Source organism: Mauremys mutica, chromosome 4, assembly GCF_020497125.1.
Source record: "Mauremys mutica isolate MM-2020 ecotype Southern chromosome 4, ASM2049712v1, whole genome shotgun sequence".
Classification (NCBI taxonomy): domain Eukaryota; kingdom Metazoa; phylum Chordata; order Testudines; family Geoemydidae; genus Mauremys; species Mauremys mutica.
Genome location: NC_059075.1, coordinates 128,418,704 through 128,433,558, shown reverse-complemented (window position 1 = coordinate 128,433,558; position 14,855 = coordinate 128,418,704). Strand labels below are relative to the sequence as shown.

Below are 14,855 nucleotides of genomic sequence, written 5' to 3'. Positions count from 1 at the left end.
GAGAGCCAGGACAACCAGTGAGTTCTTCGCTTTCGGCAGAGACTGCACCCCACCCCCATGGGTGAAATATTGTGAAGATGGTGATCAGAGGGGAAACATGCCCATTGGGGCATAGGCAGGGGCCTGGGTAGAGACTCAGAACTGTGTCCTCGGTTTCCAACGTGGGGCATCTGGGTCACAAACTTCACTCCCTGGGGGTCAGGGCTCTGTCCTCCATCTAGGTCTGCAGCCAGCTCCCCAAGGACTTGGTTCAGGGCCCTCCCCTCATCCCCAGGTATGCAGCCAGCCCCCCCCCCCATATATGCAGCTCCTCACCCCCTATCAGGGCTCCCCCAGGTGTGCAGCCCCCCCTCCCGTCAGCCCCCCCAGGTGTGAAGCTCCCCTCCCGTCAGCCCCCCCCCCAGGTGTGCAGGGCCCCTCCCATCAGCCCCCATCACCCCCCCCCGCAGGTGTGCAGGGCTCCCCCCCATCCCGAAAGCGAAAGCGGCGGCGGGAGCGAAGGCGGAAGCGCGGTGCCCGCTCCGGGCTGCAGAGGGACCCGCCGGCCGGGCGCTGCGCTCAGGGTCACAGCGGCTCCGAGGGGAGCGAGCGGAGCCGGCATGGCCGGGACAGGGCTCGTCAGCTTCTTCCGAAACAGCATGCGGCGCAGATCGGCTCGAAGAGGTGAGGGGGGCGGGGGGACCGACCCCCCAGCCCAGCCCCACCGCGGGCTCTGGGACTCCGCATCCTGCCTCTGGCCTCACTCCGGACCCATTGCTGCCCTCCCCGCGTCTCCCTGTCCCATTGCTGCCCCCCCCCGCCGGGTCTCCCTGCCTCCTCCCCGCTGCCCCCCCTCCCCGCGTCTCCCTGCCCCATTGCTGCCTCCTCCCCGCTGCCCCCCCCCGCGTCTCCCTGCCCCAGTGCTGCCTCCTCCCCGCTGCCCCCCCTCCCCGCGTCTCCCTGCCCCATTGCTGCCCTCCCCCGCCGGGTCTCCCTGCCTCCTCCCCGCTGCGCCCCCGCCCCGCGTCTCCCTGCCCCTTTCCTGCCTCCTCCCCGCTGCCCCCCCTCCCCGCGTCTCCCTGCTCCATTGCTGCCCCCCCCGCCGGGTCTCCCTGCCTCCTCCCCGCTGCCCCCCCTCCCCGCGTCTCCCTGCCCCATTGCTGCCCCCCCCCGCCGGGTCTCCCTGCCTCCCCGCTGCCCCACCTCCCCGCGTCTCCCTGCCCCATTGCTGCCCCCCCCCGCCGGGTCTCCCTGCCTCCCCGTTGCGTCTCCCTGCCCCATTGCTGCCCCCCCCCCCGCCGGTCGGGTCTCCCTGCCCCTCGCTGCCCGCCGCCCCCCTTCCCCTAGCGCCGGGTCTCCCTGCCCCTCACTGCGCCCCCCTTCCCCCCGCCGGCCGGGTCTCCCTGCCCCTCGCTGCCCGCCGCCCCCCTTCCCCTAGCGCCGGGTCTCCCTGCCCCTCACTGCGCCCCCCTTCCCCCCCCGCCGGGTCTCCCTGCCCCCCCAGGCGCTTGGCTGGGACTCGTAGCTGTTCGGGAAGGCGGATCCGGGACTTTCCTGCGGGGGCAGCAGCCTGGGATTCCCGAGGCCGGCGCGGGAAGGCAGCCCAGGTGCAGCGCTGGCCCGAGCCACGCGGAGCTCGGAAGGCAGGACCGGGCCCACTCCAGCTGTGACTGTCCCGCTGCGAAGGAGCTTTACGGGGGCTCCCTCTGCCCAACCCGCTTTGAATCCTGCCTCCCCCGGCACCTGCTGCCTCCCCCCCCCCCAGCCCAGCACGATTTGGGTGGAGAGCTCACAGGAGCTCCCCCCCCCCCGCCAAGTCTCCCTGGCCTGACCTGCTGCGGTCATTCACACCCCTGCAGAGCCCCACCTCCCCGATTCACACCTCTCGGCACTGGTGCGAGTGGCTGCCCACGATGCAGGGGCAATGGACATTCTAGTTTTACACCCTGGAAATGCTGCTGGGACAAGCTATTAAACAGGGTATAGCATTCAAGCCTGTGGTTCTTACATGCCCCAGTTACTAGAGAATCCCAGCCTGGCCCAGTCTGTCTTGTATATGTTCGGTGAGGTAGGGCAGTGCCACTCTCCCCGATTTACAGGTGGGAAACTGAAGCACAGAGTGATACAGCCACACAGGACAAATTGAACTGAATGTGAGTCTCCTAAGTCCCAGCCCTAACTCCTGGCCCTATCTTGGCCTGGCTCTGTCAGTCCTCAAGATGGCAGGCCCTACAATCAGCTCAGAGTTGCCCTGCTGGGAAAACATTCTGACCATCATTGGAAAACTGGGAGATGGCTTGCAAGATGATGTACCTTGAAATTGTCACTGGTCTCTGGACCGGGCAACAAGAGAGACCGTTTTACAGGATGCTTTTAGTGTCCCAGATACCTCGGGCTCTGTGCTGCCTGAATTCAAATGCCATGATTGATAGAAGTGGAGGCAAAGCTGAGGGTCGCCTCATTAGAGGCAAAGCACTGGCTGGGCCTTCTTTTTCTCATCTGGTGTTTGCCGTGTGGCACCCAGGGAGTAGTGGACCCCAGGGGCCGCCTTGCCCGGAATCTGCATGCCCGTCATTCTAGTGCTCTGCGGGCACTGGAGCGGCAAGCCTTTCGGCTCTTCTGGGGGAGGCTGGGTTTGTTTTTTTGATCCTTGTCAAGTGTTGGTAGAGCTGTAGAAAACCCATTTCCTCTCCGCTAGGGCAGCTGGGTGTATGCACGTTGCAAACAGAGCATGAAACAAAATTCTGCTGCACCGCAAAAAGTGGCCAGAGAAATGGAACATTTTATGCAAATAGTAAAATATTAAGGTAATTCTGCGCTTAAGAGGCTGATGTTATCACAGCAGGAACCGCCTTGCTAAGCCAGAGTGAGCCTAGTAATTATTCCCAGTTCTGATCTCATGTAGACAAGGCAGAAAGTGTCCCTTCTGTACCCCCCCATGCCATGCTGCCGGGAGCCTGATGGGAGTGTGTGCAGGGCTTATCTATGCAGAGAAATTACACTGAGCTTAACTCGCTCAGTTCAGAAACCAGTTTAGTGAAATCAGGGCAATTTCAGTGTCGATTGGACCTCAGGGGCATCTTCCCCCCACACCCTCTCCCCTGAGGGTCATGCCACGCTGTACCAGGAGAAAGAGGTGGAAATCAGCTGCAACCGCTTTGGGTTCCAGCTGCAGCTGTTCACAGTACCTGCTCACCCAGCCAAACAGACAGACTTCCCTTAGTGGGATGGAGTCTGGAGCCCAGTCCCCTCTCCCTGAGATGGTCACACTACCCACCTACTTGCCTCCCGCGCACTCACCCTCCTCATACCCAGCCTTCACCAGCCAGGCCTGTTCCCTCCCCCGCTTTCATATCATCATTGATGGAGAGATCCATCAGAACCACTCCCACCTCAGTAAGGAAAAACCTGCCCCCCACTTCACAAACTGATGGGGACCAGTTCTGGATGATTCACCATCAGCATGAACTCCCCTCGCCAGCCACCTCAGACCCAAAACCAGCAGGGCAGCCTCTGGGAGTTACTGGGGTGTGGGCCGAATGTCGGGTGAACGAGGAGATGTAGCAGCAGCACTAAATGTTTGTTGCAGAAGCCGAGACCTTCCCTTCCTGTTCCATGGCTTCTGAGTAGGGTGACCAAAAGGGAAAATGGGACACAGCGTGGGGCTAGCTCGAACGCACCCCCTCCCATGCGGGGCTGGCCTGAGCTGCTCCTCCCCCTGTCCATGTGGGGCTGGCCCATGCTGCTCACCCCCCAGGCCCAGGCGGGACCAGCCCAAGCTGCCTACCGACTCGGGACCGGCCGACGCCACTTCCTCCACCCCTGCCCGTGTGGAGCTGGCCTGGCCGGAGCCACTCGCCCGAGCCCTCCCTCCCCTCACGCTGGCATTACCCCCTGCACATTCCTCTGTGCCCCACTCAGGGTCACACTCCACTTTTGGGGCAAAACTGGGCATTTGTCCCATTTGCTCTTGCCAAAGTCAGGTTGGCCGGGACAGGGCTTAAAAAAGGGACTGTCCCAGCCAAAATGGGACGTATGGTCACCCTACTTCTGAGTGGATTGGTTCGTGTTTCTGAAAGTGCTTTGGCGATCAAGGTCCCTGCAATAGATTTGTAGCCAGTCTCTCTAGCTCTGGTAATGGTGCTCATTGCCAGTCTCCAGTTCTTTCCCACCACCCCGCCGGATTATCACCATGGCAATAGCTATGTGTCCCTTGCTGGAGTTCATGGCATGCTTCTTATTTAGCGTGCACGGGGCCCATTGGTTGACCTGTGTAACCAGTTTGGCCCAGTTTCCTTCCTCCCATCTCTCTGTATGGTAGGATGTCCTAGAGTGTAAGTCCTCTGGGCACTCTCATCTCCTACTGAGGCCCTATGGGATAGATGCCCAGATTTTCCCAGCATGCACTGACACAAACCCTGTTGGCCTGGAAGGTATGGATAAGCTCAGGTGGCTTTTATGACTGCCAAGCTGCTGAGTGGACACAGTGCTATTGTAACCCATTAAGATGATTCTCCCCCTAAAATCTCAGCTGCATTTGCAAGTGGAGGGGCTCTAAAAGTGCTGTTGGTGCTATTTTCAGTTAGGGGTGTCGGGATTTCAGAAGGGAACCAATTATTAGTGCTTGGTCACTTGGTAGCTGGTGGAGAGATTCAGACCGGGGGCGTCTTGATCCTGCCAATATTGGAAGCGCTGTAGCCGGAGTGTATTTTAAGGTTAGACCAGGCAAAGCGTTAGCGAGGACATTTAGCCATGAGCATTCCTGCATTGGATCCTCAGACATGGGCTGGGTGGGGCCTAATCAGGCTCTCACTTCCCAGGTGGCAGCTATATTACTGGAAATCAGAGGATAATATTTGAATTCGGTCAGTAGGGTAGAAACCAGAACCTACTTTTAGCTGCAGCCTGCTGCTTGGCTGAGGGTGACCTTACCACAGGGAGGGTGCACTCCAATAGGAAGTGCAACCTTTTGACCATGGCAGCTCCCTCCCGCAGCTGCTGTACACTGGCATGGAAATCTTCCTCCACTTCCAGTGCTCGCAGTTATGCCTGACCAGGCTGCTGTCCCTGCTTCCATAAGTACTCTGAGAAGAACCTCAGTACCATCCAGGAGGAGCCTGGCTCCACCCTGCACCCAGCGAATCTAATCTCTTCCCGTAAAGGACACGCATCGTCTAGGTGCCTAGCAGGCGTGTCCCTGCTGCTCCTTTCCGAGGACAGAGCAGCAGCACCTAATTGCAGTTCTGCTCCATGGTAAAGTCGCTCAGCAGCTGTGCCTTCCACGCCCATGTAGGGGGTGTGCAGGCCTGTCCTACAGCACTGGGGTGCGAGTGTATTACCCCTGGTGCTGCTGGTATCCGTCTGGCCCACTGCCTAAGGCAAACAGGTTTGGTATTTGCACTGCAGAGCCAATGCAGGGACATTCTGCTTTCCCTGTGCGTCTGCGTGCACTGCTCATCCATCAAACTGGTTTGATTTTTTCCTCTCGCATGTCAGCTTCCCTTGTGTGAGGATTTGTCTCCCCAGTGAGCTTCCCTTTGCATTGAATGGGTGTGGGAAGACCATGGTGCAAAAGCTCAGAGCAGGTGATGTCAATTTGGAAACGGATCTCCCCTCTCTTTTTGGAGGGGATCCTCCTACCCCTAGTCGCAGCTGGCAGGAGGCATTGGGGGGTGGGTGGGAGAGGGATAGTCGCGGGGCTGCTGCCTGAGTTGCACCTGTTCTGAGGATAAGGAGAGGCTGCCTGTTCTCAGCATCTTTCACTGGCTGGAACTAAAGAAGTAAAGGGATGAGGCTGTTGCCCGAAGAGGTCCCCTCCCTTCCCCCACACAATCTGCTCCGTGTCGGTGCCGTGTACGCCGGAGAATGCAGGCGCAGGGGTCGGAGAGCAGAGCGGAGGGGACGTTTGCAATGGGCATGTGCAGCACAGGAAAAAAGGAGATGGGTGATAAAGGCAGCCAAAGGGAGGATCCCAGGGACCAAGTCAAGATCACAAGGTTGGACCTGAGTCAAGATCACAAGGAACAAGAGTGGGAAGGGAAGAAGGAAGGAGGGCAGGAAAGGGATGGAGAAACTTGTTTCAAAGCTGACTTGCTGCTGATGCTGGACTTCCCTGCGCGGAGGCCCTGGCTGTGCCTGGGACAATCGGGGGACTGGGCTAATGTGGGGTTTGGAACAGGCCCCAGTGTGTCACTGACAATATCAGGTCAAAGCGCCCGATAAGAAATGCACACGGCCCTCTTCGGAGTGCATGCCCAGCGTGTGAGCAGTAGGAGAAGACTGATGCCAGGCTACAAGGATGGCACTGCACCTTTGGGCCCCCTCTCACTGGAGAAGAGGAAGGTGGTTGTAACTGGCCCATTAGACACCCCCCACCCTTCTGAGAGCCCATCCCCAAAGCTGTGGCAGAAGGAGAGGGTGGCAGCCAAGACCTTGTGCTCTGGGCAGAGGAGAAAGGGCTTCAGGGTGACCCACCATGCACGCAGTCCTCGCAGCCCTCCCTTACTCCTATAGTTGGTCAGAGAGGAAGAGAGCCTCCATTAGATCAAAAGACTCCATCTCTACTTCATCTGGGCCAGAGCTGGGGGAACAATGCGTCTTTGGAATGATGGCCTCACATTTGGAGTCCAAGGTTGCCCTAAAGCTGCTTTGTACAAGGAGGGATGTGATGCTTGCTTAAAATAAGATGGATGCTACCAGCGAGAACGCAGGGCAGAGAGGCTCTTCTCTAAACCTGCCTCGTATTCATCCCTTGCTGTCGGAGTGCTGTGAAAGGGGCAGACGTCAGGCCCGGGTGTCACTATGCTGGCTGCATCCAAGGCTCCCATCTGCCCAACTCTACTGACCAGGGCCGGCTCCAGACCCCAGCGCGCCAAGCAGGCGCGTGGGGCGGCATTGTCGGGGCAGGGCGGCATTTGGCTCCGGCGGACCTTCCGCAGTCATGCCTGCGGGAGGTCCACCGGAGCCCGGGACGAGTGGACCTGCCGCAGGCATGACTGCAGAGGGTCCCCTCTTCCCGCGGCTCCGCTTGAGCTCCCGCAGGCATGACTGCGGCGGGCGCGCTGGTTCCGCGGTTCGGACGGAGCTCCCGCAGGCATGCCTGCGGATGCTCCACCGGAGCCGCGGGACCACGGGACCGTCCACAGCCCTTCTGCCCCGGCTGCGGGACCGGGGAAGGGAGGCGAAGCGCGCCGCCCTGCTTGGGGCGCCGTAATTTATAGAGCTACCCCTGCTACTGACATCAGTTTGGATGAGAACTGGCAGGTCTACACTAGCAGGGTATGAGACAACACGGGACCCTGGCGTACTGGCAGAGCTGTTGTTCATAGGCTCCATGATGGGTATAGACACTCGCCATGGAGGTTGTAACTCAGCTGAGATGTGGCCCCTGGAGGGAGAACACCTCCCAGCTGTGCGCTATTATTCATCTCTAGCAGTCGTCCCCCTCATTCCCCCAAGAACGTTCTCAGGTCATTGAAGACAAAGCTGAGGATTCCAAGAAGATGGACGAATGGGAGAGTAGATCTAGAAATGTCACACTCGTTAATGCCTGTTGTGATAATTGGGCCTACCAATTTACCCTAGTTGTAATCTCAGTTGTAAAAAGTATATGAAAGTTCATAAAATGTTACTTTCCCTTAAGGTTTGTTGTTATAGGTTATTGCAGGGATCGGCAACCTTTGGCCCACGGCCTGCCAGGGAAAGCTGCTGGCGGGCCGGGATGGTTTGTTTACCTGCAGCGTCTGCAGGTTCGGCCGATCGCAACTCCCACTGACCGCGGTTCGCCGCTCCAGGCCAATGGGGGCTGTGGGAAGTTTTATCCTTGAGATCATGGGTCAGCTGTGCACCAGGCTTACATTAACTGCCAGTAGCCAGAGTGTAGGGGAGCCCCCTCTCCCTATGCCAACCACAGGGCAGGGGGGTGATGTAGGAGCTGTTGCACCTGTTGTATGCTCCCGGACGTTTCCCCCTCCCAGGTCTGGCTATATCAGCTTTAGGGGCACTCTGTGCCACAGGAGCAAAGCAGCCTAGTACATGAGCTGGAATGACAATTCCTCCCAGAGTGCGCAGTGCAGAACAGATAGACTGCAGTAAATACGGCCCCATCATTTCATGATTTCTTGGTGTCCTAAAGTGCGTTTGCCCCATGTGCTTTGCTGATCCTCTGCCTACCCCCACCCCTGCGTTATACAACTTGTGGCTATTATTTCTGTTCTGTTGAGCCTTGGACTCGGGATGAGCAACCCTGCCCCACTCTGATAACCCTCTATTGTAGCCGCTTGTCACCTGCTCTGGGGGCAATAAAACTCGAAAGTTAATGGCACAATCCAAATGATAACAGCCACGTACATCCTGGGATGAAGAGGTTAAAGGAGTTGGTGTTCATTGCATTGAAAGGACACCTGCTTTGTGTGTGCACACAGTGTCTTGTGGGTCTGAAGGGGCCTGGCTGGGCTTGGTATAAAGTGCTAGCAGGTCTGGGCTGGGTTAGTACCGGGATGGGAGACCACTGGCTATTCCAGGCTTTCTGTTTTGCAATAGCAAAGGCTGTTCTTCGGGACACTGAATGGAGAAAACAGCGTTAATGCAAAACTCCCACACTCCAGATAAGTGGCCTTTGGATTCCTCGCTGGGGGACACCCTGCACATTTGTGGCTTTAAAATACTGCCCTTGCTGATGGGCGGGGTCTCTGATGGACTTCGGACGTACTGGCTCTGCTGTGTTGGTGCCAGGAGGTGCTTGGCCTCCCTGCCCTGGCTCAGTCAGCCTGCTCTGTACTCCTTCAGGGCGAGGTGTAGAAGTTAAACAAGCAGCGACTGAGTGACCTGGAGAGCCTAAGTTTCTAGGTTACAATGTGAGAGTGACTCATGTAACCTTAAGAAATAGCCCACGTGGCTCGATACTGCAACTGTTTTTAACTTCCTTCTCTCCGGAAGCTGCAGGGCAATTTTCACACCTGCTAGGATTTCCTTTTTCCCTTGGCAAATTTGTAAAAGCCCTTTCTGTTCTCCCCTGATGGTATTAGCTCTTTTTGCAACAGCAGCAGCCCTTGTCTGTTCCTTTCATGTCTGAAAAGGGGACTTCTCTTTTCTCCTGTCACCTGCGCAGCAGGCAATTAAACTTGAAAGTTAATGGCACCATCCAAATGATAACGGAGGTGGCCAAGTGCATCATGGGATGAATACATTATAGGAGTTGGTGTACATTGCATTAGGATGAAAGCTGCTTCCTGTGTGAACACAGTGTCTTATGGGTGCAAAGGGGCCTCTGGACGTTCTTATTCGGAATTAGCTTAATCCAGTTTGGAAGTGGATTAAGCTAATTTTGAATAAAATTCTTCTATTCCAGAATAAGATCATGCATACAGGGAGTTAACCAGGAATAGCTATTATGCTTTACATTTGCACACTGCCTTAATCCGAATTAACACCCCAGTATAGACAAGCCCACAGTCTGTGTTTCCTTGTTTGGTTGCCTCCCTTCTCCATTTCCGGTGCAGGTCCTGGTGCATTATTCCCTGCTCTCTGAGCCAAACTGCGTTCTGGATCACTACAAAAGGCAACCCCACTGGCTGCCACATCACCATGCACCATAACTTTTGGGTTACAGATGTAAATCGGGACGCACCCCGGGACGAAAGCAAATCTGAATCTGCAAGGAGGCCGGGAGAGCGAAGCCCCTTCTGCTACTCACCAGGACAGTTCTTCTTCGAATACCTCGTTGTGGTCTCCCTAAAGAAGAAATCGGGGAGTGATTATGAACCCAAGATAATCTACCAGTTCCCAAAGGTGAGGAGCCCTGTCCTGGTTACAGAATGTGCACATATTTATTAGAAGTCACCTCTAAATCATCAGGGCTCTGGGCAGCCTGAGCATAGATTACAGCAGCCTGAGGCCATTTTAACTTAGTCTGGGGGGACAAACTGACCCCCAGTGGGGCCAGAATATGGGAAGTGCAAAGGAGGCTGAGCACAGGCTCTCTCAATCAGAGCCGCAAACTCTTTTCTTCTGTCCCACCCACCCCACATCACCTAGCAGAATCCTCCCTGGGGGCGAGATGCGGTGTGTGAAATTTCAGGGACTTGATCCCTTTTTGGGGAAAGGAGGAGAAGGGTTGAAAATCGTGCTTCTGATGGGAGGTTGGCTCTTGCCTTCCCTTGGGAGGGTCAGCCCGGCTCCAGAATGCACCTCTGTTCATGGTCATGGTGCCTCCTTTTCAGGTTGGAAAGCTTCATTTTGGGCTGCATCAATACAGCTGAGTCTTGAGTCTGGTCTTGTTGCTACCAACCGCTATGCTGCCCTTCTTGCTCAAAGCCTATGCTCCCCCCAGGGAGCGGTGGGCATGCTAGACTGGGGAATCCTCCTGTCCACCCTGGAGGCAGTCTAGAGAGATCAGGAACCAGTCAGCTGTTGGACAACGGACTGGGTAGTGACCTGGGGCCCTGCACTGCTCTGCCGACGCACCGCAGCCCTGACCCACACAGAGCCCAGCTAGAGAGTCCAGACTTGTTTCCCTTGTGCAGTGGCCGAGGCTGGATCCTCTTTTATTGTGATTTTACTTCTTGTATCATTTTCATTTCAGCGCGAGAACTTACTGCGGGGTCAGAAGGAGGAGGAAGAGAGGCTGCTGCAAGCCATCCCCCTCTTCTGCTTCCCCGACGGCAATCACTGGGCCCCGCTCACGGAATACACCAGGTGACTCCCTGATTAATACGGGTTAAGGGACGAGCCCGGAGCCAGCGCTGCAGGCAAGGGCCCGTGGGCAGGGAGCGGGGAAGGGAAGGCGAGTTCTCGTGCTCCTTCCTACTGCCTGGATGTCACAGGAACCCAGTAGCTGCTTGAGTAGGGAGAATTTCCCTGCCTGGCTTCTGCAAAATCAAACCACTCCTGGCTGAGGTTTCACATTATTGGCTCTTAGCCATTGTAGTTTATCTGGCCAGGGGTTAGTGCTTCATCATCCCACACTGCTTGTTACTCACGGCTGAGCGTCTCCTCTAGAAGTTTAGTGGTCTGTTTATTTGTTCCTCTTGATAGTTATTATTCATTGTGATAAGAATTACACCTAGCTCTTATCAGGAGATCTCCAAGCACTTTGCAAAGCAGGTTGGTGTCATTATCTCTGTTTTACAGATGGGGAAACTGAGGCCCAGAGCAGGGTCATGACTTGCCCAAGGTCACCCAGCAGGCTGGTGGCAGAGCTGGGAATAGAACCCAGCTCTCCTGAGTCCCCATCCGAGGCTCTGTCCACTAAACACACTGCCAGCCCGTAGCGCCTCAAAGCCCCAGTCACGGGCCAGGCCCCCATTGTGCCTGCCCCACGGGGCTGACAGTCTAAGTCAATGGACCTGACTGGTAATTAAGTGGAGGATCCAGCTGTTAGGAGGGTCAGTCACTGGCAGGGTCGGGGGCTAGGCTGCCATCTTGGGTAGTGCTGGTGACTCTCTCCCCGCCCCCTTTTGCCCCGTCGCTCCTGCGGCTCTCGCACCTCAACCCTTAGCAGAGCAGTGGAAACACGTCTCTCCTTGTCTTTCAGTGAAACCTTTTCGTTTGTCCTGACCAACGTTGACGGCAGCAGAAAGATCGGCTACTGCCGGCGGCTGCTGGTGAGTATCCCTCACTTTAAATAATCTGGTCTCATGCCGGCCCTTAGCGCCCTGAGCAGCCAGCTTGGCTGCAGCACATCACCACCCCCATGGGCAGTGTCAAGAGAGCAAGCTGAGCGGGCTAGCCCCAGGGAACCACTTACAGGAGACTCACTCTGCAGTCGGCTCTCAGGGGAAGTGCTTGTGCCCAGCCCTACTGCAACTGCAGGCATAGCCTGACGCCAGACAGAGAGGTGATCGGGGATGGGTGTGTGTGTGGTGAAGGGTAACCAGCGACAGGTGCAGGATGGGGGTGGGGAAAATGTGCAGAGAGGCAGGAGGAAGAGGAGGGCTGGTGGCACCTTGGTACCTGCATCTAGTATGATGAAACTGCTGCACTCTTTCGTGGCTACCTTTGAGGGCCTGACTGGCTCAGAGGCAGGACGATGAGATATGGATGGTTACCTCTCAGGTGCTGGTTTGACTCCAGCCTAGTTTGGCTGTGGTGGAAGACTGTTGCCAGGGCCTCTGAACTGTGTATCGTGGTGTTGGTCACCTATAGTCAAGGTCCTGTGTTGTCTCAGGCAAGAGTCACCTAAATTCTGTGTGGAGATCACTAGATTCTTCAGCCTCTGGTTGAAATTTGCTGGCACTTTCAGATCAGCTTGATTTATCTGGAAGGTTTAGAACATAAGAACGACCACACTGGGTCAGACCAAAGGTCCATCTAGCCCAGTGTCCTGTCTTCCAACAGTGGCCAATGCCAGGTGCCCCAGGGGGAATGAACAGAACAGGTCATCATCAAGTAATCCATCCCCTGTTGGCCATTCCTAGCTTCTGGCAAACAGAGGCTAGGGACACCATCCCTGTCCATCCTGGCTAATAGCCATGGATGGACCTATCCTCCATGAACTTATCTAGCTCTTTTTTGAACCCTGCTATGGTCTTGGCCTTCACAACATCCTCTGGCAAGGAGTTCCACAGGTTGTGTGAAGAAATACCTCTTTTTTGTTTGTTTTAATCCTGCTCCCTATTAATTTCATTTGGTGACCCCTAGGTCTTGTGTTATGAGAAGGATTAAATAACACTTCCTTATTTACTTTCTCCACACCAGTTATGATTTTATAGATCTCTGTCATATCCCCCTTAGTCGTCTCTTTTCCAAGCTGAAAAGTCCCAGTTTTATTAATCTCTCATCATACGGAAGCTGTTTTCTGAACCTTTTCCAATTCCAATATATCTTTTTTGAGATGGGGCGAGCACACCTGCATGCAGTATTCATTGTGAGTAATCCACATCCCTGAGAGATGTAAGTTACACTGACCTAAGCACCAGTGTAGACAGCGCTATGTCAGCTGGACAGCCTCTCATGGAGGTGGAGTAATTCAGTCGACGGGAGAACTCTCTCCTGTCGGATTAGAGCGTCTTCACCAGACGCGCTACAGCAGCGGAGCTGCGCCAATGCAGCATTTTAAGTGTAGACCTGCCTATAGCATTCTCGGCCAGAAGGGACCCGCAGGTCATCTAGTCTGATCTCCTGTATTTCACAAACCACCACACACCACCGAACCCCACAACCAGAATTAGCCCAGTTTATTACAGCCCTCAGGAGTCTCAACTATTGGTGCGACAGGCGGAGAGTGGGAGGCTAGCAGTGCCTTCGGTTGTCTGCAGGCTCAGGAAAGCTGCAGAGTTTCGGTGACTCTTAGTTCATGTTTTCAAGCTTTTCTTCAAGCCCTTAAAGGCTAGGAGCACACCAGCTTGTTTTAGTTTGGTGCTTAGATTCTGAAGCACAATCCTGCAGGCCAGGAATTGTGGACCCCACAAGGTCCTGCCTCTACCCAGCACCAAGGCCCTGTTTGCTGTTCGTTCTATTCAAGGCCCGACGTGATGTGATAGCGGAGATGGGTGCGTGCTGGGAATTGTGCTGCGCTGAAATCATTGCCTATTTGGTTCTCTTGAAATAACCCTAAAGATGCCCCCAGCAGGGAATATATAGCGTGTTGGCTGGGGAGACAAGCCCGCTCAGCTGCCTGAGAGGCCTCACTGCCTTGGCATGCCAAAGCCTCTGTGCGCATTGAGTTCAGACAAGTCCGTGCTAGCGCTTCCCCCAAACAAGCCGAGGTCTTTGCCAAGCGACGCGTCCTTCGTCTCTGCACGGCGATTCCTGAACCAGACTCCGCCCCGGCCCCGAATTCCACCCTAGGAAGGGAGTCTGAATCCCTCCTGAGCCGCACCGCTGACTGCCTGCTCTCGGAGCTGGGGAGGCAGATGTTGTTGCGGGGGGGTGTAAGTGACGCCCTCCAGAGGTGGTGTGTGTGGAGGGTGGCAGCTCAGCACAGGGCTATAGTGTGCTGCCCAAACCACAGACTCTGCCTCAATGTCTCCTGCCTGCAGCTTTATCTCCCCTCCCCGGCCCCATAAGCCTGTGAACCCATCTCTCCCAAACCTGCCGTGCTTAGCTAGCCGCCAGTTTAATTCCTCACTTCCCTTCCTGACACGTACTCTGTTCCATGGTCTCTACTGTTACCCTGTGCCCCTCACCCAGACCTGCCACACCCCATGCCCAGAGGTTCCAGCAGCGTGCTGGGCAGCACCCTCAATGATTCCTCTAGTCGGTCTGCAGAGTCTTTTTCTGGAGGTCTGTTGGCCAGCGGGAGTCCTAGGTGCCTTCCCTTTGCCTCAGAGACTGTGTACATGCGTCTGCTTCTGGGGTGGGGCATCTTCTGCAGCTGAGTTTGGAGAGGAACAGTGCTGGTACCAGCCTCCCTCCTCTCCCTCCCTTGCTTTTTCAGCTTGTTCTGCAAGTTTCCTGACTTGTATTTTGTTAAGTAGCCGGTGAGGACCAGCTGAGCTGGGTGGTATCAGTAACCAGGTCTCTGGGATGCAGGCAAGGCCAAGCCATGGCAGGCTCCTAGCTTTGCTGACGTCTGACTTTGCATTCCTCTGAGAGGCCATGGCCCCACCCTTACTGGCAGTTCTCATAACAATGGGGGTAGCATGGGGGCTGTCTCTGTGCGCCTGATAGAGGGGATAAGAGATTGTGGCATACAGTTAACCCTTTGGGTGCTGATCTTTCTTTCAGCCTGTTGGCCGGGGCCCTCGTTTCCCAGAGGTCTTCTGCATCATCAGCTGCCTGGGCTGCTTCGGATTGTTCTCCAAGGTAGGAACCCTGATTCTCACGGGCAAAACACTAACCCAGTTTGCATGCCTGGCCCAGGTCTCATGCAGCTGCTGATCCCTCTCTTGTTGCTGCCTGATCTGCAACTCGGTGCAGGGAAGGACATCTGCCTG

At 56.0% G+C, this 14,855-nt stretch overlaps 1 protein-coding gene across 1 annotated transcript in view; it reads left to right on the top strand.

The window, feature by feature from the left end:
- The first annotated feature begins 534 nt into the window (after positions 1-534).
- DENND2D (DENN domain containing 2D) overlaps positions 535-14,855 on the top strand; it is a 29,298-nt gene continuing 14,977 nt past the window's right edge. Inside the window, exons 1-5 of the mRNA XM_045016911.1 lie at positions 535-663; positions 9,590-9,768; positions 10,562-10,674; positions 11,513-11,582; positions 14,647-14,724. Coding sequence (XP_044872846.1) covers positions 600-663; positions 9,590-9,768; positions 10,562-10,674; positions 11,513-11,582; positions 14,647-14,724 — 504 coding nt within the window. The 5' untranslated portion in view covers positions 535-599. The remainder of the gene's footprint in view (positions 664-9,589; positions 9,769-10,561; positions 10,675-11,512; positions 11,583-14,646; positions 14,725-14,855) is intronic.